Genomic DNA, 25,740 nt, shown 5'->3' on the forward strand with positions numbered 1-25,740 from the left:
GGGCCCGTGGTAAGTCGCCAGACGCCGCGCGGAGACGGAAGGATTCCGATCCCAGCACACCCGTGACCTGTGCTTCTCAGCTTTCCTCCCGGCCCAAATGTGCTGGGAGCTAAAATTAGGGGAAGCCTTGTACCCAGGCTGTGCTCCGTCAAGGAGAGTCGAGTTCCGCTCAGAAGCCGTCCTGAGCATCTGCTTCCCATCCTCTCGTGACGCATTTTCAATGGAGCCATCAAAATTCACAGCCGTGTTCAGAGAAAACAGCAGCAGCCATGGCCGCTACATTTGCATACGCGGTGTGGTCCGGCTGCTTCTTCCTTCAGTCCCTAACACCACCATGTCTGGTAGATGGGGCGAGCCAGTATTGCACCTAAAACCACAGGCAGGACGGCAGCCTTCTTCAGCCCTCCCCAGCCCCCCAGCTGCTCTCGGCAGAGACGCAGGCATCACCCTGCACGCCCAGCCCGAGCAGCAAGGTGGGTTCCTGGGCAGGCTCCGGCTCTCCACCCCCATGCCCGCCGCCAGGTCTCCCTGGACGCTTCCATGTGCTGCCAGGCTTCCCCTGCCTTCCACAAGGCAGCTGTTTGCACGGCGTGAAGGGGCTTCTCTTGAAAATATAAATCATGGTGACGCCTCTGCTAAAAACCTCAGAGGGTTTTTTTTGTCGTTGTTTTTACCATGTTTAGAACAAAACCCAGACTGCTGCTTTTGGATGGCGAGGCTCCGGGGACCCAGCTGCAGTCTCCAGCCCAACAGTCCCTCCACTTCTCTAGGACTGTGCACTTCCGTCCTGCTCACACCCCCGTAAGGACCAGCCTGGGAGCCCAGGGTTTCCCGAACAAACCTCTCCCCATCACAGGCTGCCGGCAGAGCTTGTGATCAGGACTATACCCCCACCTCTGCAGAGCCGACCCTTCCACCGCACACACTTCAGCACAAGTGCCGCCCGCAGCAAAGCTTGCCTTGAGATTTCATGGCGCGGGGAGGGGGGGGCGGCGGCGTCCATCTCCCCTGGGATTTCAGCTGTCCTTCCCCCACTGTAGCACCAATACCTAGCAACAGCGTCAGGAAAAACTTAGTACATGCTGCGATGGACGGACGGACAGATTAGTGCATGGATGGACAGATGGTGGGATGGATGGGTGGGTGCTTGGGTGGATGGGGTAGGGAAGGGGGTGCTGGGCGGATGGAGAAGTAGACGGAGAGATACCAACACCCCCAATCCAGAGTCCAGCTAAACATAGGAAATGGACGAGCAATCACATGTCACATTTTTAGGGAGCCATACGAGGTTGCTAGCCTCGAGACGAGATCACGGGTGCATAACCCTGTTCCGTGACAAGGACAAGCACGTGTGGCCTGCGGTGTGTGGTGTGCATGCGAGCACGTGTCGGGGAGGGCCGTGCGGGGCGCTGGGACGGCTCCGTCTTCGTACCTCACTCCTCCCCTTGCTCTCGTCATGACTTTGGGTAGAAGCAGCTGTGCTCTAACCCAGCTCGACCGGCTCAAACACCGCGCACCCCCTCCGCCTCTCCCTCGCTCCCTCCGTCCACCGGCCCCTCCTCACCCACCCCTGCCGCTCTCCAGCCACCAGTCGATCCCACACCCACCCGCCCCTGCCTCCCTTCACGGGTCCAACAGTGAACGAGCACCTAGTGTGTGCCAAGCACCGGGAGGCACCTGGGATAAAGTCAGGAGCAACAGCCTCCGGGAGCTTGCGTTCAAGGCGGGGGGCAGGCGGAGCCACGGGAGGAGGAGGGTCTGTGCATCTACGCGCCATACTATGAATTCCCTCCGTTCCCAGCTCCCTTTCCTGCGGGAGCCCGAAGTCTGGCTCCGCTCTATCCCCAGCCCCCAGGGCGGGCACCCATCACGGTCCCTCAGCCCGCTGGCTGCGCAGGGCGACGTGCTGGGCCCCTCGGTCCCGCCGCATGTCAGGGAGGCGCTGATGGGCCGAGTCCACAGGCCCCGCGAGGCTGACGGGCTCAGTCCTGCGGCCGTTCTGACCAGGCCCAGGGTAATAAACCCGCCGCTGCCCATTGTACCGTGTGGGCCCTGCGGCGGGAATGTCCCGTCGGACACAGGCTCAGCGGGCGTGCCTTTGTTGCCACATGAGAATAAACAGGGCCCAGATTTACCAGCGGTTTTACGCCTCCAACCGTCCTTTCAAAATGGGTAGCGAAGGACGGATGCTTTACAGACACCGGAAGACCCGGGAAGACCTCGAGGCCTCCCAGGTGCACTGAGACGGAAAGCGATGTTTCTCCTCCGTCACCGCAGTGCTGAGACAGGCTCTGGAGGGAGAGGTGGCACGGCCGTGCCCTCTGACGACCGTCCCAGCCCCACCTGCGCCTGAACTCGCAGCACAACACGGGGGTCCCACCCCGGTTCCCATCAGCCGGCTGGTTTGGCGGGAAGCCCGCTCTTCCGACGACGATGGGTGGTTAAGCGGCCCCGGCGAGAGCCCGTTCCAGGAGCCTCTGCCCCGAGGCGCCTCTTCTGCAACTCCGCTGAGCCGCGTCACCCAGAGCCGGGGTTCAAGCCGTGGCCGCCCACCGCCAGGTGTGAGCCTGCCTGCTGCTGTCGGGGGTCCAGATGGCAGGGGCCACGCCCCGTGGTCACCCAGCGGGTGGAGACCCCAGGCCAATAGGTGTGCAAGTGGCGTCGAGGTCCACTCAGCGGAGGGCCCGCTGTGCGCTGGGCACAGGGTCCCTGGCGGGGAATGAGCCGGAGGTGCTCCCTGTCCTTAGAATCAGACGATAAATCAGCCCATGGATACAGGAATGATGGGACCCGGAGGGTAACCGTATGCTCTCTGGGCAGCCGTGATCACGAAGACCGGGTTCGAGTCCAGTTTGGATGCAGTGGTCCAGGAGCAAAGGGACAGAGATAGAGCTGAGACTCAGAGAGCATCGGGGGAGAGCACGAGATGAAGGGGGAGCCGGCTCAGAGCTGGTCACACAGGCTGGGAGTCTGGTGTTGATGCCAGCCCCGGTGTGGGGCCAGGAGTTGTTCCAGGCAGAGATGGGGCAGGCAGTGGGCAACAGGATCTGACTTACGGTTCTTTTGCAAGATGCCTCTTCTAGCTGCAGGGGTGGAAACTGCACTGAGGATGGAAAGAGTGGAGGCAAAGACCCTCGCCGGGAGGCTACTGCACAAGTCTGTGTATAGGATGACAGAATATGAGCCTGAATGGAGACAGTAGCAATGAAAACAGTGGGGTCGATGTAACCATTGCATTTTAGAGACTGGACATAGGACAGGACTGGCTGATGAGCTGGACGTGGGGTAAAAGAAGAGGAAGAAGTATAGGTGACACTTGGTTTTCCTGCTTGGGACATTGGAAAGAGAGAGAAATCCTGTGCTTGGGAAGCTGGGGACTTTGGTATTAGTCACACAGCGTAAGAAGCCTGTGGGACCCTGTCGGAGGGGCCGGGTGGGTAGCTGGGTGCAGCGGCTGGCGTCTGATGCACCAGAGGTCAGAATCCAGAAGTGAGTGCATACACAGCTTCACGGTCCAAGAACAACAGGGCCGGGGGCCAGTTCCCGTGCAGTGAGCGGGTGAGGAACGGGGGCATGGAGCTGACTGTGCTAAGACCCCACCCTTAGGACCTCAGATGCAGCGGGAGACAAGCCACTGGCTCGTGACCATGACAGGCAGGCAGAGGCCGCTCCCCAAGACTCCCAGAACACCGGGCGGAGATCCTTGACTGCGGCTTTTTCAGCCCAAGGAAATCCCAGAAGAACCCTGAATGCGGTCACACCCCAGGGATAAATCCGACAGGAACATGCAAGGTAGATGCAAAAAGTGACATTTTCAACACAAAAGCAAACAGATCTTTTGCGGACTGATGTAGGTGATGGAGGTCTGGGTCAAGAGGGCGTGGTCTGTGGTCAGCCGCCCACTGGGACACAGTCCATAGGTGATGCCCTTCCCGGTCCCTGCCTCAGCCGATCCAGGCCCTGGGTCCACCGGTGCTGCTTGCCCAGGTGCCCCTGCACATGGTGTGGCCCCAGGCTGACCCACCGAGCGCTGTGAGCATCCTCCGTCCCGTCCCCCGACCTCCAGAGAACCCCCACCCCCAACACACACACGTGCTACCAAAGCATAAGTTCTTGGGGCTTTTCCTTTCCTCTGGGGCTAATCCACCTGCTCCAATGTCACGGCCTCATTTTCAGGGTCCCAGTGAGTCTTCAGGGAGTCAGGCAGGTGGAAACACAGTGAACTGACCCGAGAGCTCCCTTCAGACACCTGCCTGTTCTGGCTCTGGCCCCTCAGGCAGCCACCGGGAAGAGGCATCAAACACCCGTTTTAGCCTCTCAGTCCTAATCATCGGGAGCTCTACGCACTGAACTGTATCCTTCCCCAAATTCATATGTTGGCACCCTACCCCCGGCATCTCAGGATGTGACCCTGTTTGGACATAGTGTCCACGTTAAGGAAGGGTGTAGGAAGGTAGCCAAGTTAAGACATGCTCATGAAAGTGGGCCTTCATCTAGTACGACAGATGTCCTTGCAAGGAAAGGAGATCTAGACGTGGACAGATACGCAGAGAGAGGACGACCTTGCAAGCCAAGCACCAGCGTGGAATCGGCCCGTCCTTGCCAGCCTCAGGAGGACCCAGCCCTGCGGACACCCACATCACGGACTTCCAGCCCCCAGGACTGCGGACGGACGTGTGTGCTGTGTCCGTCTGTGGTACTTTGCGCGGGCAGCCCTCACAAGTAACGTACGGAACCACAGGGAAGAGGCACCGCCTCCCACCCTCGCCCCGTCCTGGCACCCCAGCAAGGCCAACATCACGTCCAGACATCACCACCGCCCTCCGACTTTCATCCCAGAGAAGGCCCAGGGGACAGGTACCTCCAAGGGGCCCGCCGCGCTGGGAAAGTAAAAGCTCTGTTGCTGTGGCAACCCTGCCGGACTCCTGCCATGTGCAGCGCAGAACTGGGGATGCGGGGAGAGTTGGGGGGGGGGGGAGAGCGGGGAGGAAGACGGGGAAGACAGGCCTCGTCGGGACAAAACCCGAAACGCAGACGACGGTAAGAAAGAACCAGGCTGCAGAATGTCTTGAGCACGCGCACGTTTGCAGACTTTGGGGATGGCCACCGTGTGCTCGGCAAGGTCCATGGGGAAGGAAAGGTGGCCCCGGCCCCCCGTCCTCGCCATCAGGTGAGCGAGCTGAGCTCGATGAGAAGTATCCTGGGCAAGGCCGCCCGTGACCTGGGGAATTCTCAAGGTACAGCCAGCTGCTCAGGGGAGGGTCTCTGTCCCTGCAAGGAACTGACCGTGTTCCCCCAAATCCCTGCCTTGAAACCCCAGTCCCGTTAGGATGGTCTCTGGAGACGGGGCTTCTGAAGGTGATGCGGTCCTGAGGGTCCAGCCCTCATGAATGGATGTGGCCCCCTTATTAGGAGGTCAGTCGTGTGCACGTCAGGAAGACAGCCGGACCGCGACGGCACCCGAGCTCGAGCCCCCGGTCTCCAGAGCGGAGAGGAGGCTTCTGGCTGTAAGCCACCCCACCTAGGGTTCTCTGCTACGGCAGCTGAGTGAGGACAACCCCCTGTGCAGCCCCTGAGAGGCCGGGGGCGGCTGGGGTGTCTGACCACAGACCCACCTCGGGCGCCCCGGGAGACTTAATTCTAATCCCAGGGCGGGCTTGCAGGGACGCCAAGAAACAGGAAGGTGGGCGCCGAACTGGACATCTCAACGATGAAGACGCTACAGTGCGCGTCCACGGACGTCCCTGTTCCGAAGGGACACAGGGAGAGCACCGCGGCCTGTGTGACTACTTTATCTGCAAGTAAGTGAACTCGGGTGGCGGCTGCGCGGGCTGGGGCGGCCCTCCCTGAGGAAGCACAGACATTGTCCGGGGGCCGCCTGCATCGCGCCCAGCTCTGAGGAGGGGCTCCCTCGCTCCCCCACGACCCCGCAGAGTTTGTGTTCCCGACACTTAGTGACCGCGCCAGGCCACCCAGCAAAGGTGAGGTCTGGAGTGGGAGCCCTGCCTTTCCCAAAGTCTGGCATTTCTACCCCCAGCTGCTTTCCCCGTCCACATGTTCCCTGTAACAATGTAGCAAGTGCCCCTGTTCACTCCTCTGCAAATGTTTTGCTTTTTATTTTTAATTTCGATGAGAATAATTTATTAAAATAATTTAAACAAACTGAATGGAAAGGACTCATATTAAATACAATAAACAGAAGGGAATAAGTTCGTTACAATTAATTTGCTACTTTATCATCCTCAAAAAAAGTAACCAGTAAGACAACTAAAACTCCACTGAAAAAGAGAAGGACCTCCCAGCCACACGGGGAGCTGTGCACGCAGGGACCGTGGCTGGAAGCTGCTGGAGCAGAAAGTCCCGGGGCTTCCTCTCCTCCTGAGCCCCCTTTCCGCTCAGCTTCACGGCTTGTGGAACTCGGGGCGCTCCTAAATGACCTGCCGTGCCCCGTCCTGTGCCTGGCCGGCCACCTGCTCCCTGGGGGGCTTGTTGCTCCCGCACAGCTCTGCCTGCCTCAGCCACAGGTGGGGACACCGGGGAGGACAGGGCGCATCTTTAGGCATGCCCCCAAGCCCCTTGGAGATGGCCGGCACAGCCTCCTAACGCAGCTGGACGAGAAGGGATTTTCTTCCAGCTCAGAACCGGATCACGGTCTCTCCCAATGCGCCCCAGAGTGCGCCGAGCTCACTCCCTTGCTCATTCATTCTCAGAACCTGAGCAGCTGCCCTGGGCCAGGGGCCGCCCCGCCCCCGAGGATCCGTGGTCCCCGTCTCAGCGCGGCTCCCCCAGCAGCAGCTGCTTCACCCGGCTCTGTCTCTGTGGCTACGGGGGTGCGGGAGGCAGTTTCCCCACAGTCCCTGGGCTCCTGCAGCGGTCAGCACACTCGACACAAATCCTGGGCCCTGTCGGAAGGGCCTGGGTGCCCCCCCCGCCCCGGATTCGCCTCTGCTGCACACATCCCAAGGGTGCGGCCTGGGCACCAGACGCCTCCGGTCTACACCGTCCTGGCGAAACCCTGGCACTGACCCCAGACAGCAGAGCCGCTGCTTCCTGCTAACTGGAAAGCAGGAGCAGAAGACGACCTGGGAATACATCCCGTGGCTTCCTTCTGGCACCAGCTGGGGAGAGAAGGCTTTGGAGGAGCGGAGACACAGAGGAGGTGGGCAGGAGCCCCAGCCCTCAGTTTGGAAACTGCGTAGTTTGCACTCCAAGGCTGAGGCTGCCACAGGGTCGCCAGACCCGCGGCCAGACCGAGGCGGGCAACCAGACCGGGAACCATTCAGGAAGGAACATTTGGCTACGAAGCGACTGGCGGCGTCCTGTCTGCTGATTTCCCCAACGGCACCTTGCTGCAGTCGTCCGTAGTGCACACACCCAGGTCCGCCGTTGCCGGACAGATCTGGGGAGCGCGCCACAGGCACATGGGGGACCACAAAATCACAAGTGGCGTTTCAGCAAGAATGACTTGTCTTATAGTTCCTGCAAGGAACCAGAGCCAAACAAGGCCACAAACACATGGGACAATGTGACTGTTACTGAAGACCTGTTTCTGCCGGAGATTTTGTGGGTCTTGCTGGCAGAGTGTGAGCCCAGCTGCCGGGCACGACTCAGCACACAGCTCCCGCCCAAAGGACAGTGTGCCCCCTGGGAGGGGAGAGCGGAGCCCCCAAGCTGCTCCCACTAGCCGGGGTCGGCACTCTGGGCCAACGTGGCGCGGACACGGCCCCACAGCATTCATCCCTTTCACCTCCGCCTAATGTCCTCTTTTCCTGCACAATGACCCTCTGACTCCCTCCTCGGGGACGGCCAGCTCCAACTGGGCAGTCTGGGGCTCTGGCCTGTGACAGAAACTCGCTCACAGGGCGAGGGCTGAGTTCCGTGCTGCCAGGGAGGCCACGACACCTGCAGAGCTGGGGGACTCGCGCTCCAGTGGGCAGGACTGTTGACCCTGGGGGACCCCATGGTGCATCCTCAGGGAAACCTTCTCAGAGGTGGTCCCAGGGCCTGCGGCCTCCCACTGCACAGGGGACGACCATGCAGGCGACAGGCCCCCCTGCCCTGGGGAAGAGGTGCTGCAGGAGCCAACCCGGGGGCGTCTCTAGGTCGGGAAGAAGGGCCCATTGGCGGCCTTGCTGGGGTTCCCTCTCCTGCTCTCGCCCTGGCTCCTCCCGGAGATACAGACGCTGGGAGCTGGGTCTCAGGGAAGCCAGAGGCCACGTGAGTAATGGCCTGTGGGACCCCCCGAGGGGAAGCGGGAGCATGTGGCCCCGAGGGACCTGAACCTGACCACGTGCGCTCGACGGGAGGGGCGGGCACGGGGAAGGGGCTCCCCACCTGCACGCTCCCAGACCCTGCAGGGGACGAGGTGGCTGACGTCGGGTCCCAGTCTGTGTTCCAGTGCTGCCTGGACAGGAAGGGACCTGGGAGGGGGAGGGGCAGAGCGCAGGGACCTGCTTTCTGGGTAGAATCCAGAACAGGTGGAGAATACCGGGGTGGGGGGTGTCTCCATGTGGGGGGCAGAGCTGAGAGCAGGCTCTGGGCACTGGACCAGGATTCCAGCCGTGGAGGGACAGGAGGGTGGCCGTGAGCGCCCAGCTGCAGGAGGGGCACAAGCCGGCGGAGGCCGGAGCGGGACACAGAGCCACCAGGCTGCTCGTTCATGGCCCACGGGTCATAAATGCTGCCCGGGCCGCTTGACAGTCCGTGCCACCCAGCGCAGGGCCAGCCGGACACCCACCGGTGATGTCCACTCAGCAGCAGGGTCTCTATTCCGTGACGACATTCTGAGACTTAGACCTCATCGCCTACACCTCCGTGACATCTCCCAGGAAGGGCACCAAGTGCAGAGCACCAGCACCCCAGGGACCTGGCCGGCGGGCTTCAGGGGTTAGACGGCTGGTCATCTGTCTGGGTTTCCCGCACCAGCAGGCTTGTCAGCACTGAGTTCTACCAGCCGCTATGGCCTCCTGGAAGCCGATCCGTGTCTCTGTGGGGCGATTGGCTGAGTGGAAAGCAGCCGAGTGTGCCCTGGGACCACCCAGGCCATGTCCACTCCCTCGCGTCTGGTAACCTCACCAATGACGCCAAGAGGAAGCAGAACAGGAGGAGCTCTCCCTCCCCCGTGAAGACTGGGTTTTCAGTTTCAACGGACTGGCCACAGCCTTGCAGGGGAGTGGCGGGGAGCAGGGAGGGGAGAGGGTGGGGCTCATGGGAGGATCCCACCTGCTCGGGGTCGGGAGGATGTGCACACATGACCCACTGCGTTACTCTCTATTCTCGGACAAACTTGGGCCCCTACCCTGCACCCTGAACGACAAGTCAGCCAAGTCACGAAAACTCCCCAAACTCAGTTTCTGCCTCTGTGAAGCCAGGATAAAACTCGAACAACGTCGACTCCCTCTGGCACCACGGCATCAAGCCAGCAGGTAATCCTCACCACAAACACAACCAGCTGAAAGACTGACATTTATCCCTGTGATACAAAGAAGGCAACAGAGAGCTTAAGGAATTTGTCTAGAGTCACACAGCCCGTCAACGGCAGAGCCAAGATGCGAACTGAGAAAATGGGCTCGAGGATCTGTGCCCGGAGCCTACGCGGGGAGCTGCATGCTGTGCCCGCCCCTGGTTGTGTGGGTGCCATCGACACACCCGGAGGACAAGGGAAACCTCACAGCAACGACCTGTGCCAACTCTGGGTCAGGTCTGGGTTGTCACATCAGGATGGGGGCCCCTTCCACAAAGCTGCCTGACTCGGACCCTAGGGGCCGGCGCCCCGGGGCTGCCAGCCGGGGTGGGGGCCTCCCAAAGGCAGAGGCCGAGGCCAGGTGGGCATCAAGCATGACTGGCTGAACTGTGTCCCCCTGGAGTTTATCCACTGAACCCCTAATCCCCAGAAGCTACAAATGTGGCCATATTTGGAGACGGGGCCTTTATGGAGGTGATTAAGGTAACATGAGGTCTCTGGGGGACCCTGATCCCATGTGACTGGGGTCCTTAATGAAGAGGACATCAGGACACAGATGCGCACGGAGGGACCACCCTGTGAGGACACGGGGGGGAGGAACTCGCCCTGCCCACACCTACATCCTGGACTTCGCCCTTCAGGACCACACAGAGAATAAACGCCTGTGGTTTAAGTCCCCCGAAGCACCAAGCAAAGGAGCCCCACTCCTTAGTGTGTGGGACGGCAGCTGACCCACATGCTACAGAACCCCACAGCCTAGCCCCGGCCTCTAGAGCAGCAGGAATCCCCGGGACCTGTGCCTGCAGGTTGGGGGGCAGGGGAAGCACTGGCCTGCGGTTATCCGCGCCCGTCAGGCTGCCAAGGTCAGGTGGCTCACCCCGGACACGGCCAGTCGCTGTGAAGATGGGAGCTCTGGGCGGACCTCACTGTCCAGCCGGGACGCGGGACTCCTTGGGGGCGCCCCACCTGCCCTGCCCCACGTGTGCTTGTGAGCAGAGGCCTTCCTTGGGGCGGGAAGTGGGTCTGAGGTCCGAGGCTCCAAGCAGGGCTGACGGGAGAGTTCTGCAAGCAGGGGTGTGGAGGAGGGGGCCGGACAGAGAGCGGCACAAGGACACAGCAGGCCCCCGGGCAGCCACGCAACCCCTCGCTGAGATGCCAGGGTCCGACTTTCCGGGGCACCCTTCTCACACCGAGTCCATGTCTGTCCCTCACGAAGGCTGTGAGTCCCGGCAGCCTCACCCCTGTGCCCCCCAGCCGCACCCTGCTGCGTCCCCAACATGCTTGCCGGATGAGTGAGGCAGGAAGAGACAGGCAAAGGGACGTAGGAGGTAAATACAACGCGCACCTGCTCGGAAGAAAAGAATCCCCAACGATGGCAAAGCCAGGCCACTCCGGCCACTCCTGGGGCCCTGTGGGGTTAGTGGGAACGGGGGCAGCGTGGGGGCAGGAGAGGGCTGGGGACGCGCCCTCACAGAGGTAAGTCCTTGCCTGAACTTGACTGGAAGTTGCTCTGAAGGCATCTGCAATTCTGCGTAAGATTCCCATTAATGATCACAGCAAAGATGCTTCCATCCCGCCTGGCAGCACCACCGTGAAAGGACCCTTTGCAACACGGAAGAGGTAGACCCGGGGTGATTTTCAGGTGCAGAACCTTTCGTTCATTGAAGGAACGCAGAGCCCGGCACCGTCTCGGAAAGCCAGGGGGCCGGGGCTGTGCCGGTGCTCTCGAGTGGCCTGCCTTTGCAGCAGGAACACGGGGCAGGGGTGCGTGGGGCCTCACGCAGTCGGTGGGCCTCGAAGGGTCCTGTAACCAGTCCCAGGAGGACTCCTGCAGGGGACACGGGCTTGATCGCACTAAGTAGGATAAATAAAGACTATAAATAGATTCAAATCGGTTCAGGTCACGTCTGACGGCCCATGAATTATGAAAAAGCTTTTGCTTTTGAAATCCTTTTCCGAATCGAGGGTACGGATCGCGCGTCTGTCTGCAGGCCGTCAGGTCGGCTGACGGGTTCTGCGCGTGGGGAGGGGAGAGAGCACGGGCACTGTGACAGTTAGCGGCGGGGACGGGCACGGGGGGAGGGGAGAACAGATATGAGTGTGGTGAGCAGGGACACGGGAGAGGCTGTGGGGGGCGGCGTGTGGAGGAGGACAGGGGACCAGGGTCCTTCCTGGAAGGGCACGCAGGGCCCTGCATGCCACATGGCCGCACGGAGAGAGGAGAGACCCCTGCCTCATGCCACCTGCGGATGACCCCTCCATTCCCAGTCTGGCCAGCTAAAGGTGGTTGGGAGCAACTGTCACCTCGTGCCCGCGAACAGTCACGAAGCTCCTCTGCTCGGTGCTGACAGCGGGGGCCACGCCTGGGGCTGGCAAAGAGCTTGGGACCTCCTGGTTTACCGAACAGGAGGAACCCATGAGACCCTGAAGACCCCACTCCTCGGGGCAGGGTGGGCACAGCCCCATTGCTGGTGCCCCCTGCATACGCCTTAACTCCACACACCCCGTTCAGCCCAAGCCGTTAGGAAGGCTGGAGGGGGTCACTGGCGCCCACAGAAAGGAGAGAAGCGGGGACCACCCCACGTCCACTGAATGGGGAGCCCCTGAGTCAGGTGAAAGCTGCAGTCTGGACCGACCCACTTCCCAGGAGAATGCCCGGCTCCCCAGACAAAGAGCGGTTGCCATGGCAACCGTGGGATCCCACCCGTCAGCCACTATTCTGAGACACGAAGCCACGAGCTTTACTTTTAAATGAGTTTGATAAAATTTGCCTCGAACGCGTTCACATTCTCTGACAAAAGTGGTGAGCACCAGAAGGAGGAACGCGTGCCAACAGCTGACAAGGCTCTCGGGGACGGTGTCTGCTCAGAGACAGGAGGACGCAATGGTGGGAGCCACTGCTAATGGGAGCAAAACATGGAGGCGGACAAGCAGGGTTCAAGGCCAAAGGCGGACAGGGTCCCCAGCGCTTCAGCCAGTGGCTCAGGGGAGGCGGCAGGGGCTGGTCCCCAAGAGCCGCCGGGCAGAGCCGCCTGGGGCATCTCTCTTTTCCCGACGGAGGGCAGAGCCTACAGCAGCCTCGCTTCCTGTAAAGGAGCAAACCCAATGCAGAGACGGTCCCGATTTCCCCGCCTCCGCCGGCTCATGAACGGCTCTGCCGCTGCTCATCCGTATCTCATGGGATTAGGATTCTACATGGCCACCCCGGGGAGAAGAGAGAACAGGGTAGTTCCCAGCACTGTGGCCTGCGCCAGCGTGCTCACACACAGTCCTCCGCGACACGGGCCAGTCCTCGCACACGGGCCTCCGTGACACGGGCCGGCCAGCAGAGAGGCGGCACAGTCCACGGGGGGCGGGAGGCGTGGCTTCAACATGAAGGTTGCTTTTGGCAGAAGGAGGAATACATACGCCTGGAGGTCTCGCTCACCGCCCACAGGATGCCCGCCCCGCGCCAGGCTCTGCTAGGCGGTTCACCCGTGACCTTGTTTCCAGCCACAGCCAGGCCCAAGTCTGTGCGACCGCGGGGACATCTGAGACAAACCAGTGAAGACCGCGTCTAGAGGCGGGTCACCCCGTTCTGGTGGCCACCCTCACACCCTGACTGCCTCTTAGCTTGGTACGTCTAGACACTGACCAAGGCCGTCGCTCCCCAGGCCCTGGAGACACCCAGAAGGACTCGGACCCTCCCCGCTCCCAGTAGCAGCTCTTGGCGCAAGAAGGAAAGCCGTCTGTCTGTCTGCAGGCCGTCCGGAAGGCTGAGCGGCTCGGAACCCAGCGCCATCCTAACAGCCGGAACCAGCGTGGCCCCCGGCGGGAAATGACCAAATACCGCGTGCCTGCCCCGGGCTGCACTATCTTATCTCCTCCTCAGCAGTATTTCAATTTCTATACCGCGCACCGAAGAGAATACTGGTAATTCCTAACAAAAGGAGCAAAAGGCGGATTTCTTAAAATGTTTCCCCTCTGGAGCACATCCCCGTCGAATCGGTCTTCTCTTAGCTGGACGGCTGTGCGCGAAAGCAGAGGACAGGATTCACAGGCCAGGAGCAGGACACCTGTGCCCGGACCCCGACCTCACACCCGCGGGCAGGGCGTGACCCTGGGTAAGCTGCCGAGATGCCCGAGCGCAATGCCTCGAGCAGCCGTCTACCGCGTCCGTCTACCGCGTCCGCCAGCCTTTGTCACCCGTCCTTCTGCTCCCTCCTGCCAGCTGCAGGACGATCGCACGGCCCTGCTCTGCAGGGGAGGGTCTGGGCTCCTTGCCCCAGCTCTGGTGGGATGCTGCCCCTTCCGGTCACAAGCTTTGCCCTCCGATGCCTTCCCAGCTTCACCTCAGGAGACCCCGATGGACCTCCCCAGGGTCTGGGGCTCTTTCCTGTGCTTTCCCTGGAGATGCCCCCTTCTTGGTGGCCTTGCCGGTCAGCCAGTGGCCTCAGGGACAGGAGTGTCCATCAGTGTCTACGTTTTGTGCCTGGACCCAGCTGGGGAGGACCTGAGCCTCATCACCGGGCAAGCCTGGACCAGAGGGTTCCATCTTCTCCTGCCTCCCTTCCGTCACCCGCTGCCGCTTAAGCTCCTCGATGGGTCCCTTCCGGCTCGGCTAAAATCGGCAGCACTGGTGCGCACACGTGTACGAATCCTTCTTTCTCTGCCTAAAACCCTCCGCAAAGTCTTTCCACTTATGCTTATTGGAAACCAGAATAGAAACCTTTGCTGCATTCAGCCGAGTGCCACCCGCGACGTTGTCCCAGGGCTCAGCTCCCTGATGGGGCTCAGACACTCGCATCCCATGAAGCCTTCGGGAGGGAACGCCGACTTCCCTCTGGGCTCAGCCCTCACCAAACCAGAGCCCTGAATGCAGCCGTGGCTCATGTCTGAAGGGGCTGGTGAGATCTGGACAGATGCCAGGTTGGGATACAGGAACGTGGGTCCTTCTGGCGCTTGGCTAAATGCTTTATTCTGAGGTTCTACGACCCGGCTGCCCTGGTGTGTTAACGAAAATTAAGATTTCTACGACCATCTCCGGACTCTGCTTGCTGCTGTCACTCTACGCAACGACAATGAGAACTCCTTGGAGTGCGTGCCCTTCCCTGAGGGCCAGGCTCCCTGAGAGCTAATGGGGTCCTCGGCCGGACGCCAGGTAGGGACGCTGCCTCCTGGCTTCGGGACACTGGCCGAACCCAGGCCTCGTGAGGGGTTCTGCCACGGTTCAGAGATGCCACTGCCGAAGGTCATAGGGGAGGAGCCGCCGTGGGGCCCAAACGCGTCCCAGCGCTCTTGCTGGGAAGGTAAAAGATGTTCTGGCATCTGGGGGGTAGGCAGACATTGGTGACGCTGTCGCCCACTGGAGTTTCTCGCAGGGGTTTCCGCCTGTCCCGTCCTTCCTTACTAAGTACCCAGTATGTGGCCCTCCAGTAAAACCCACGGTCCCAGAGCAGGGAGCGCCGGGTGGGGGCAGGGAGGACACAGAGCCTGGGGTCCAGAGCGCCCCATCCAGCCCAGGGGATAAACAGTGCACCCCAATTTCTGGGAAATGAGCCACTACTTTGATTGAGGAAAGGAACGGGATGACCCAGGCATCTGGGGGCGGGGGCGTGGTAAGGAAAGCCAGTGGAAGAACTGCACGGCTCTTTAAGGAAAGGTGGGGAGTCGGGGGCAAAGGTGCTCTGGGAAGGGCGCAGCGGGAACACAGGCCCAGTAAGCAGATGGGACAGCCGCTGTCCGGCCTGCACGGAAGGGGCTAGGGAAAGAGAAGCTGGAGAACCAGAGCACTTGTAGGGCTCCCCACCGGTCACCTGAAGTGGATGCGGTCTCAGTGGGGCCTGGGTGCTCTGGGTTTTAGGTTCTTTGTCCCCGCGAGGTGGGAAGAGCTGCCCCGTAAGAGCCCTGCCCCTCGGATCCGGTGCCTTCCCACCAGGCCAGCGTGGGGACGTGCTGACCAGTGTCTGGCCGAGCGGCACGTGCCCCGGCGCTGCTCGGGCTCAGGGGAGCTGCAGAATCCACGGGGCGGCCTGACAGGCGATGCTGGGTTCCTTCACACTCAGTCCGGGTTCCCCTGGGGTCACCAACTGTCACCCCCAGAACACAATTCCTTCTAAAAACACCTTCGGGATTCTAGAGCTTTCACCAAGAAGGCTGGGGGTGGGGACACATCCTACAACAGTGGCTAACGTCCAAGGAGCCAACTGTCCTCTCTTCGGGAAACCCCCCCGACTCTCTCTGCGAGCGTTGAGATGACGGGCGCGCAGAGTTCCGGAGCTCTAGACCTCGCTCAGCCACACCGGCTCCTTTGTCCAAATGCACTGAATTCCTCATTGCAAAGCAGAATTTTGAAAACCTCAAAGTGGCCCCCGCACCCCCAGAGGGACACACAAGGATGGGAGCTCAGGGACAGGCCAGGGGCGCGCAAGAGGACGAGGAGGGGGGGAAAGGGGAGCTCCAGTGTGCAAGGGAGCCTCCGTGGGCAGAGGTGAGAAGCCCAGGGGATGTGCCGGCCTGTGGGGGAGCGGGCGAGCCCTCCTATTCTGCATCCTATAAGCCACAGATGACTGCTCCTCTCGGAGCACGGGGACACTGGTCTTCCTGGACAAAAGGGCTCAGAGAGAAAGACCACCATGGCAGTGGTCCCAGGCTGCTCCCCTCGGAAGGTCTTGGAACCACTGCTGCAGACTCCCGTAGGAGCTGGACACCGAGCTTCTACAGGACGCACAGCGGGGCTGGGGCAACTGGGCTCGGCGGTGTGGAGGTGGGTCTGGGCCGGACGGGCAGAACCCAGAACCTGCTGGTAATGTCAGCCAAGGGCACTGGGGCAGAAGGCAGGACAGGCATCCCCAGGGTCCTGCTCGAGGCGGTGGTGGCTCACCCACGGGAGGGCCTCCTCTGGGCTGGGTGCCGATGGCCCAGCGCTGGGGCGCACGGGAGGGGAGCTCCTGCCTGCCCCCCATGTCTGGAGAACCGTACTCCAACAGGGACGAGAGCAGGTGTGCTGGGGGACAGGCTTGTCTGACGCCTCGGGGGGACCTGGGCACGAGAGGTGGCTACGAGAGGCACAGGGGCTCAGGACAGCATCACACAGAAAGGGTGGCTCTGTGACCAGCGGCCTCAGTCCAAACCCCAGCTCCTTGTTACTGCCTCTGCCCCAACACGGGACCCGTTCCAGGGCGCTGGTAACCTTGTTCTCCTCATCTGTGAACTGGGGACATTGTCAGTGCCCCTTCCAGCAGGGCCGTCTCTGTGGTCCCATAACAGGCACAGAGGGCAACCTGGGCATCAGCGGTCCCTGAAACTGCATTAGCTGTTCTTGTCACCCATTGCCTCCTCCTCCAGGAAGCCATCCAGACTCTCGTCCAGACTCTACAGTCTGTTGGGATTTAGTGTCCCCTCATGGGGACTTCAGCCCCACCCCGGCCCTCCCACAGGCATAGACCTTCTCCATCAGCAGGGATAGGACAGAGTCCTGTTCCCGCTGACCCCGGGTTCTTGCCTGAGGCCTCCATCAGAAGCATGGTCTTGGCGGGTGGAGAACGGCACGGTGTGGCAAAAAGCCAAACCCAGACCCAGAGGCTAAGGGGTCAGGGAAGGGGGGAGGAGGCCACGCAGGGCTTCGGGGAGCAGGACGGAGCGGCAAAGCCAGGGGCTCCGGGGCCCTGCTCCCCTCTCTGGGGCCCACACCAGGGGCACAGCTGCAGATGGAAGAAAGTGTGGGCAGGGTCGGGGGGATGTCTGGGGACCCCGGGGGGAGGAGCAGGCCAGCAGGGACGGGCACCCCAGCCCAGGGCAGAAGGGGCACACCTCCCATGCAGCACGCCTCTGGGGGGGGTGCACGCAGACATGGCAGAGGGCCCCGGAGCCCTTGTTTAGTGCCCAGTGAGAACCGGGGAGCACGGGAGGAGCCCAGCAGCGGGCACTTGGGGTCGGGGAGGAGCTTCCCGCTTAGGGCCAGGCACAGGCCCAGTTCCTGCAGGATGGGGGGGTCCTCCCAGGGGTCTCCGGGGACTCGTCTAGTCCACCAGACGCTCACGCAGACGTAAGGCCTGTTCATAGGGCGCACTAGCTTCGGGAGGGGCTCCCACGTGGAATACTTGGGTGTGGTTTTCACACTCGCCGGCTTAGTGGGAGCGCGGCCTCACCCACGACAGAAAGTACGCCTCGCGTTTTCTCCGCAATGTCACCCAGACGTCTCCCCACCTCAGGACGCCCACTCGCGGGAGCACAGACCACGGAGCTGCCCCCTCTGCTCTGCCTCACGCCCCTCTTGCAAGACGCCGAGTGTCACGCCGATTGCTATAAGTGATGCGGGCGTGTCAGATCGCATCATCTACAAATGTCCCACGATGAGACGTGGCACTCGCTACCGGAGGGGCTGGAGGCCTGATGTGGTTGGGAACCAGGGGACGAAGCTGTGTGACACGGAGAGGGATTTTTCAGCACCTCTGTGGCTGAGGGCCTGCGGCTCCCACCCTGCTACTGGGGTGGATGGGGGAGAGGCTCTGCCCTGGGGACCCAAGCTGCCCCTGGCGAGGTGGTGAAGAACCAGGAGAGGCTCAGGTTTGGGGGACAGTTCAACCCAGGGGGCGGGAAGGAGCGGACGCATGGGCAGGTGGGAGGGTCTGCCGGGACCTCTCGTGGGACACACTGTCCCGCAGCCACACCTGTCCACTGCGTGTGGGACAGCATAGCCGGGGCCTCTGCGGGCAGTGACCACGGCAGGACCCAGCCCCGGGCCCGGCCACCCGCAGGCCCCACTTTGAGGCCCGCAGCATGCCTGAGCTCGCCAAGAACCTGCTGGGGACGGGGGGATGCAGGTGAGCTCCAGGACGGCCCACAGGCCACAAAGACAGCACACAGGGAAACATGCAGGCCACAGGACATCAAGGCTTTGCACCACTGTGGCACCTCTCCAGGACAAAGACAAGTGTCCCTGGGTTCCAGGAGAATACAGCCTTTGGGACAGACCGGAGGCCAGAGGATGCCCACGTCCACTTCCCCGGACAGCGGTGCCAGAAGTTGGCCACGGGAAAAACCCCATCCCAGCAGAACCCACAGGCAACTGTGGCCGTCCCCAACAGGGTGTCCCAGCCTGTCCGCTCCGTGTTGGGATCTGGGGATAACACTTCTCGCGGGAGGGGCGCACAGCGGAGCGGGGCGGGGGAGGGGGGAGTACCGCAGCGGCAAGCCCTGCACAGGCGGGAAGGGAGGGACAGCCATCAGCCTGGAGCAAGACCCATGTGGCCCGCAGCTCGGTGCCAGGAGGGAGTCCCGACGGCACATGCTGTGTGGCTGCTCCCCCGGCCCCAGAGAGGCCAGAGGCACAGGAACAGTCAGCGTGGCGGGTGACGGCAGCCGGGAGCTCACGTCTGCTCAGGCCACACTCTGCTGGGGCTTCACTGTGTCTCCCTCCCTCCGCACCTTGCTCTGGGGATCCAGACAACTGTGGGATTCCCCCCTTATTCCAGCTCACACAGCAGCCTGGCTTCCCGGAGAAAGCTCTCCCTGCCGGCTGTAACAGGGACACTCGGCACGGCCGACCCCAGCCTGCCCGATCCGGGCTTCTCCCCAGGACCTGCAGGCCCCCGGGCAAACACAGAGGGGACCCTGGGTCTCATTCACGGTAAGTGGCACATTTTAGTCATGAAGCTTCTTTCGAATCAAATCTGGTTTATTTCACAGCAGGTGAGATCTGCCGAAGGGGCTATTATTATTATTTTTTTTAAATAAAAGATCAGCGTGGGTTTTACATCCTCTTACAACACCCCCCCAACTAACATCACATTCAGAAATCGGTTTGAAAACACCCCCCAGCCGCCCATCACCTATGCATGTCAGCAGCGCAAGCAGGGACACGCGGTCTCGAAACCTAGCAACGGTAACCAAGTCGCCCTGCGTCGGCTCGCCAGACACAGACGCACACACCAGCCCCGTGTGCCTGCTCTCGAAAACAGAAGCCCCTCGCTTCTCTCTCCGTAGCTGCGGAAGGACAAGATGAATGAAAACAAACCTTGTTCAGCAGAAGAGGAACAACCCATGCCACTCAGCGTACCAGACAGAGCCTCTCCCCGCAAAGCCGGACAGAACACAAAACCACCAACCCTGGGAAAGATAGGTTGTCCCGGTGCAAAGCTTCTCAGCTGCCACACGCTTAATGCTGGCACGACTGTTTCGGACACCAGCTCCCCAGCTCCCCGACAGCCTCGCCGCGGGGACCACCGTCCCACAGAAGCCATCGCGCCTGCCGCTGGCCAAGCCTGGAAGACCCCGGTGGGCTCGTGGGCTCCGTGGCAGGGATTAACTTTGCTGCTTGCGGTGGCTGGGAAACCCTCACTTTCTCGGCGCTGGCAAATAAAACCACCAAATGGAGGTCGCGTTTAATTTTTTTAAAAGAGGAAGAAAGTTCAGAAAGAAAGGAACAATAAAAGAGCCACAGCGATCCGCTGAGAGCAGCGGGCACGCCGGCCGGGCCGTGAGCAGAAGGTTTCCCGACAAGATCTCTCCGTTAAAGGGACCGACGTACACCCACAGGCACTCTGGGTCCATTTCCGGATGCTACCGACCTCGGAGGGCCCATTGGTCACCTCACTGCTTTTCAACCTGTTTCCGGTCTTCCCTGAAAGCCGCATCAGGGTGTCCCAAGGGCCCTGCTATCATGGTGGCATCGGGAAAACAAAGGATCCGCCGCTCTCTGTCCGCGGGCTACGTGATGGTTTAAAGGGGCTTTTTGAGGAAGGCCTCCCTGACCAGGCGAGTCAGGAAGATGTTTTGTGCTGCAGTTTGCTCTCCCCGCAGCATCGAAGGCGACCCGACACCCTCCCTCCCCGCTGACCCCAGCTGGGAATCTGGGGATCCTTCCACCGTATTTCCCTTCTGACAAGCAGCCCAACACGGAGCACACAAAGGGGAGGCTTACCCTCATCTCCTCCGTCCCGAGTCCTGACCCGTGGCGCTGGGGCTCCTAAGTGGTGTCCCAGCCCCACGAAAGGTCTGATCAACTAAACTCTGCGCGTTAGCATCGCCGGCGGGTCCTGACCCAGAGGTGAGGGCCACTGGCCTCAAGTTTAGGACACATATCCCCGTCTTCCAATGTTTCTCTCACACCGCAGAGTAGCTTATAAATCATGATTTAATGCAGATCACAAGGGGGAAACACAGCCCCGTCCTGTTCTCTCCAGCACCCCCACCACGTTTCTGGAGGCGGACGGGAATAAACGGAAGGCGCGTGGGCACAGGCTGAAGCCCTCCGGCATGGGCCACCTGCCACCGCAGAGACCAGGAACAGACTGAAGGGTGGCCTTGACCTGGACTAACTGACAGCACCCTCACAGGTCTTGAGGATGGGGGTCGGGGAGCCGAGCCACAGAAGCTGGAGCCGGAGACCACGTGGCCACAGGACCTCACCAACAGCACACCAGGGCCCCCCAGCCCAGCGTGGCTCTAGAGCGACCCGGTGAAAGGACCGAGAACACTGCCCTGGGCAAGCCGCTGCCCGCGCCGCCTCTGCCCGTGCCCCGCGGGCTCTGCCACGCACGGGAGGAGCAAACGGTACAACACGCGGCAAACACTCCAGTCCACGAGCTCGCGGGCCCGTATCATGCGCTCTGCTCCCAGACACCTGTGGCCAGCTGCCGGGAAAGCAGGTTTTTATTTCAAGAGGAGACGCAGAGGAGAGAGCTTGGAAAGGGGACACAGGCAGTGAGGGGCCATTCACTCAACAGGCACTTACTGAAGCCCTACTACGTGCCGGCGCCGCGGAAGGCCAACGCCACCCGGCTGTGCAGAGGACACAGCCTCGAGAGACCATCATGTGGCCACGTGAGGGCCCTTGACAGTGGCTGATGTGGTCCCAAAGACATGTCTGCATCCTAATCCCTGGATCGGTCTGAGGATCTCAAGTCGAGAGCATCCTGGATTTAGGGCAGATTCTTGAGGCTAGGGTAGCCCGGTGCCTTCTCTGAGAAAGGAGGGGGGTGTGGATGCAGACAGCAGGCCACATGCAGCCGTCCCAGGACGGGAGCCACGCGGGCAAGGCCAGGCTACACCAGAACCGGCGGGAGGCCAGGATGGGCCAACCCTGCCGACACCTTGACTCTGCACATCTGGCGTCTGGAGTGGAGGCGGGCATCTCTTGACGGTGGCCCCAGGACACCAGCATGTGGCCCATCCTCCACGTTCCGAATCAGCCCGCCGGGGACGAGGTGTCCTGGGAAGCAGAGGTGGGGCAGTGCTTGGACGCCCAGCCTCAGCAGGCTGCAGGATATGAGACGGTGCCCGCAGAGGCCACCCTGGGTCCCAGAGTCGGGCTCCCTGAGGGAAGACTCTGGACCTCTGCCCTCCAAGGCTGGGCACCTGTGGCTGGGTGCCAGGGAACCCGGAAGCTTTGGCTGATGACCCGTCAGGAACAGGAATGGGGTGGTCTAAGCTCTGTCCTGGGGATGGGCTGCCAGCAGCCCAGAAGACGCACTGGGGGGTGGGGGACGGAGAAGCAGCCAGGGTGGCACGGGGCCAGGACACGGAGGAGCGGGTGGATGCAACAATCCCAGAGGGGAAGCACGGGGAAGAGTCTGCTCTTCTGAAGTCACGTGCCTTTTCCCACGAAGAGGCCACTGGCTGGTAGCCTGTCCCGCTCTAGAAGGGGCCATGGGATCTGTAGGGGATGTTCGCTTGGGAACCCGGGGTGGGGGTCCATACCTCCTAACAGGCCAGCCTTGGACGGACCAAGGTCTCTCCATCCCCAGACTGGCCCAGGGAGAAGGTGCCTGATGGAGTCGTCATGGGAAGAAGTGACCGAGGTGACGGGGGTGGCATCTCGGGGACCGGCTGGTTCAAGCACCACAGGGACGTTCTCAGGAGGTTCGAGCACAGCACAGCGTGTGAAACCACAGAGGGAAAAGGATGCCCTCCTATAGCAGGAAGCAGATGGCTTTCTTCGGGACACAGGACGTCCCCAGCCGGGAAGGCACCGGGGCCCCTCTCGGGTCTCAGGGCCTGGCCTCCCCCAGGGCGACCTTGTGGAGATGACTCCACACCCCACATGCCCTCCATCCCTCCTGCTCCGGGTCCCTGCCCCGGAGAGCGGCTACCCCACAATCCTGGGGCTCAGGAGCTCTGGCAGTGGACAGAGCAAGGTGGTCAGGGCAGACTGTGGACGTCGAGGAGGGATCAGGACGTGGGGAGGAAACCATCAGGTCCTCTGGTGGGCGCTTGTTCTGGGTGGTAGGTCAGGACGGGGGCCTGTAGGAGCTCTGCCTAAAACAGGACGTCCGCCCTCTGAGTCGGGGGGAGCAGCTTGCATACCCCGAGCTGTAAGCCTTCCCGGGCACATCCCTTCCACATGGTGTAGGGTGCTGTCCCTCCTCGACCCCAGCACACACGGCACCTACCCTCCCGCACGGGATCCGCCCTCCAGTGGGCATGAGGTTCTGACCTTCCCAGACTCCCCCACACAAGGCATCTGCGCCCCTCCAGGAGCAAGGGCTGCCCCAGGGCGGAGGGTCAGTGAACACAGGGCTGAATCAGGGCTTGAGGACAGACGGATGGGCTCCAGGAATCAGTGCGTGAGGGTGTCCATGTGCACATTTGTGTGTTCTGGGGCCAGTCTGCCAGGTCAGTGAGACCCTTGGTCAGGAGACTCAGAGGACATGCGCCTCCTTCTTTCCCTCCCTGGAGGTCCCGGAGGGGTCCTGCAAAGCACACACCTCTTTGGGCCACACAGCAGAAAAGCCCGCAAGGCTGGTCGAGGGGCGCCCAGTCCTGCCTCAGTGGACCATAGAAGCTGGTCCCACATCTTCATGGGCCACGAGGTGGTCTTGGGAAGGTATAGACCTCGGTCCTGGCCCCATGTGACAGGGAAGCCACACTGTGGCCAGTGCCCCCACGACTCAGGAGGGGCTGCCCTTTGTAGTTAAAGTCACGGGTCCGGACGGCTGAGCAGCGACTGAAACGTGTTCACTCGACCCACAGGTACTCCATTTGTGATGCGAGAAAAAAACCCTCCGTCGGTCCAGAGCCGCCTGCATCCATGCAGGAAAGCTCAGGGTACCTCAGACCGGACGAGACAGTCCGCAATCTCCCTCCTCTTTGTACGAGCAGCTTGGTCTCTCTGGCCACCCCCCCACGCCCCTTTCCACCGTGCAGCCCCATTGAGGCCTGTGCTCAGAGCAGCAAGGAGGGCAGCCCTGGGCTCGCTACCACCCCAGACCGCGCGGCTCCGGAGGCTGGGAGGGCCCCCCGCAATCCCTGTGGTGGTGGCGCGGGACCCGCACACGCTCCCTGCCCATCCTGGGCCTCGGGCCCAGCAGCTGAGACTCTCAGGCCTCAAGCCGACCCCACTGCACCGCTCTGGCCTCTTGCGGTGGGAACACGGTGGGAAGGGAGCAGCGGGCACCGAGTGGGCTCGGCCCTGTCCCTACGGGGCATGGCAGGCCTGACATCGTCAGTCTTTACGATGTGCTCGCAGAGCAGCTATGCAGCCAGGGTGGAGGCCTGGGTCTCAGGGCAATGCCACGGTTTGCCCCGGCTCACGGGAGGGACCATGTCGGCATCACGGGCCCTCGGGAGCCCCGGGTGCCCCGCTCGGGGCGCTGGAGTACGCAAGCTAAGCATCTGGTTCCACACCCTCGTGCGGGTCTCAGACTCCGGGTGGGAACCAGCCACACACCGAACACGGCAAAGACTCGACAGCCAGACACGTGGTCGCCCTCGCCGGCGGCAGCCAACACAGATGAGGGGCACAGGCATAAGACACAGATGCCGTCGGCCGCCTCTCCGATGGGCGGATTGGCGCCGAGTCCGAAAGCTCACCGCTGCTGGTCCACTGGGACTGCTCCCCGCTGCAGGTCCTGTGCCAGCCCGGCGCCGGCGGAAACAGGCCGGTGGGCTCTTCGGGGATGCAGGGCTGCGCCCAGCCGCCGGGTGGGCGATAGGGCAGAGGCGGAGCCCCAGACACAGCCCTCCTGGTTGGCACAAGGGGTACTAGAAAGGGGAAGGGTCATGAGCACCTCTGCGGGGCAGAGGATCGGCTCAGAGATGGGGGTGTCTCCGCTGCGCCTCGTCTAGCTCCCGTGTCTTAGCTTAAGTGGGACAGAACCTTCCAGACAACCCACAGACACAAGCTGCAGATTCGTCCGGCTGAGCAGGTGCACGGCAGTGCCTGCGTGGCCGCGTGCTGTGAGTGACGGCTACGTGAGAACGGACTTGGCCAAGTGGCCAGGGCCACGCTCTCGGTCGGGTTTTGCTAACCGCGGACCCCGAGCCAGCCGCGTGAGGATTACAGAAGGCGGGGAGCGTCTCCCTCCAGGCGGAGCCCGTCCCCCCAGCCCACTCACCGATGTCGGTCTCCTTGTGGTTCTTGATGTACTCGGCCAGCTCGAAGTTGCCCGCGATGATCGCCACCTGCAAGAGAAGACCCGGCGTTCACACGTCAGGGGCGGAGACGGGCCGCTCGCACGTCCCCACCACTGACGGCCTTGCCGCGCACACCCCCCTCGCCCCAGTTTTAAAGCAGGAGGCGTCCGTCTCCCTTCAGCTGTGTTCAGCTCTAACGGACACACAACCTCGTGGGAGTCTGAGGGGCTCAACGGAATAACGACTCGACATGCGCAGAGGGTGGGAAGATCGCCATGAGGTCGGTCAGCATCTGTCACCTCGGATGGTGACAAAAATCTTCTTTCCCCGTGATGAGAGCTTTTGGGATCTCCTCTCGTGGCAACTTGCCAGCACACGGTACGGCAGGCACCGGACCAAACGCCACGCCTCCACGACCGGTTCCCCATCTGCCTCGTCCCCCCGGCCCTGGGAACCACGAGTCTGACCTCTCTTCCTGCGGGTTTGGGCTTCTAGATTCCACACGTGGGTGAGATCACACGACTTGTCTCCCTGTGTGACTTCCTCTGCTTAGCTAGATGTCCTCTGGCCCCCCACCTCCGTGGCCACAAATGGGATCAGTCACGACTCCTAAAACAGCAGCCCCAGCACCCGTGGGCCCCCAGACCCTCAGAATCAAGCACCACGCTCGCCCCCAGAGCCCCTGGCCGTGTCACGAGATGCAGCTCTTGTCCCAGGAGAACCCACAGGAGAGCGTGCCTTGGCCCAAAAGGCCCCACAGGGACCACCGGCACAGCTGCGGGGTGCTCGGCGAGCTGGAGCCTGGACCCCCCAGCCGTGTGTCCTGTGTTCCTATCAGGCACGCCCGGGAGCCCCGTCCTTCTGATTAGACACGAACCACACCCCAGAAGCAAGGGGAAGTGGCGCCTCCAGAAAGTGCACGAAGCTCCTCACCAGACTTC

At 61.9% G+C, this 25,740-nt stretch overlaps 1 protein-coding gene across 1 annotated transcript in view; it reads right to left on the bottom strand.

Moving 5' to 3' along the window:
- SHANK2 (SH3 and multiple ankyrin repeat domains 2) overlaps positions 1–25,740 on the bottom strand; it is a 459,921-nt gene that overhangs the window by 293,501 nt on the left and 140,680 nt on the right. The window contains exons 10-11 of the mRNA XM_032360192.1: positions 24,781–24,847; positions 24,257–24,427 (exon numbers count right to left, since the gene is read on the bottom strand). Of these exons, the coding sequence (XP_032216083.1) occupies positions 24,257–24,427; positions 24,781–24,847 (238 nt within the window). The remainder of the gene's footprint in view (positions 1–24,256; positions 24,428–24,780; positions 24,848–25,740) is intronic.

Source organism: Mustela erminea, chromosome 9, assembly GCF_009829155.1.
Source record: "Mustela erminea isolate mMusErm1 chromosome 9, mMusErm1.Pri, whole genome shotgun sequence".
NCBI classification, from domain to species: domain Eukaryota; kingdom Metazoa; phylum Chordata; class Mammalia; order Carnivora; family Mustelidae; genus Mustela; species Mustela erminea.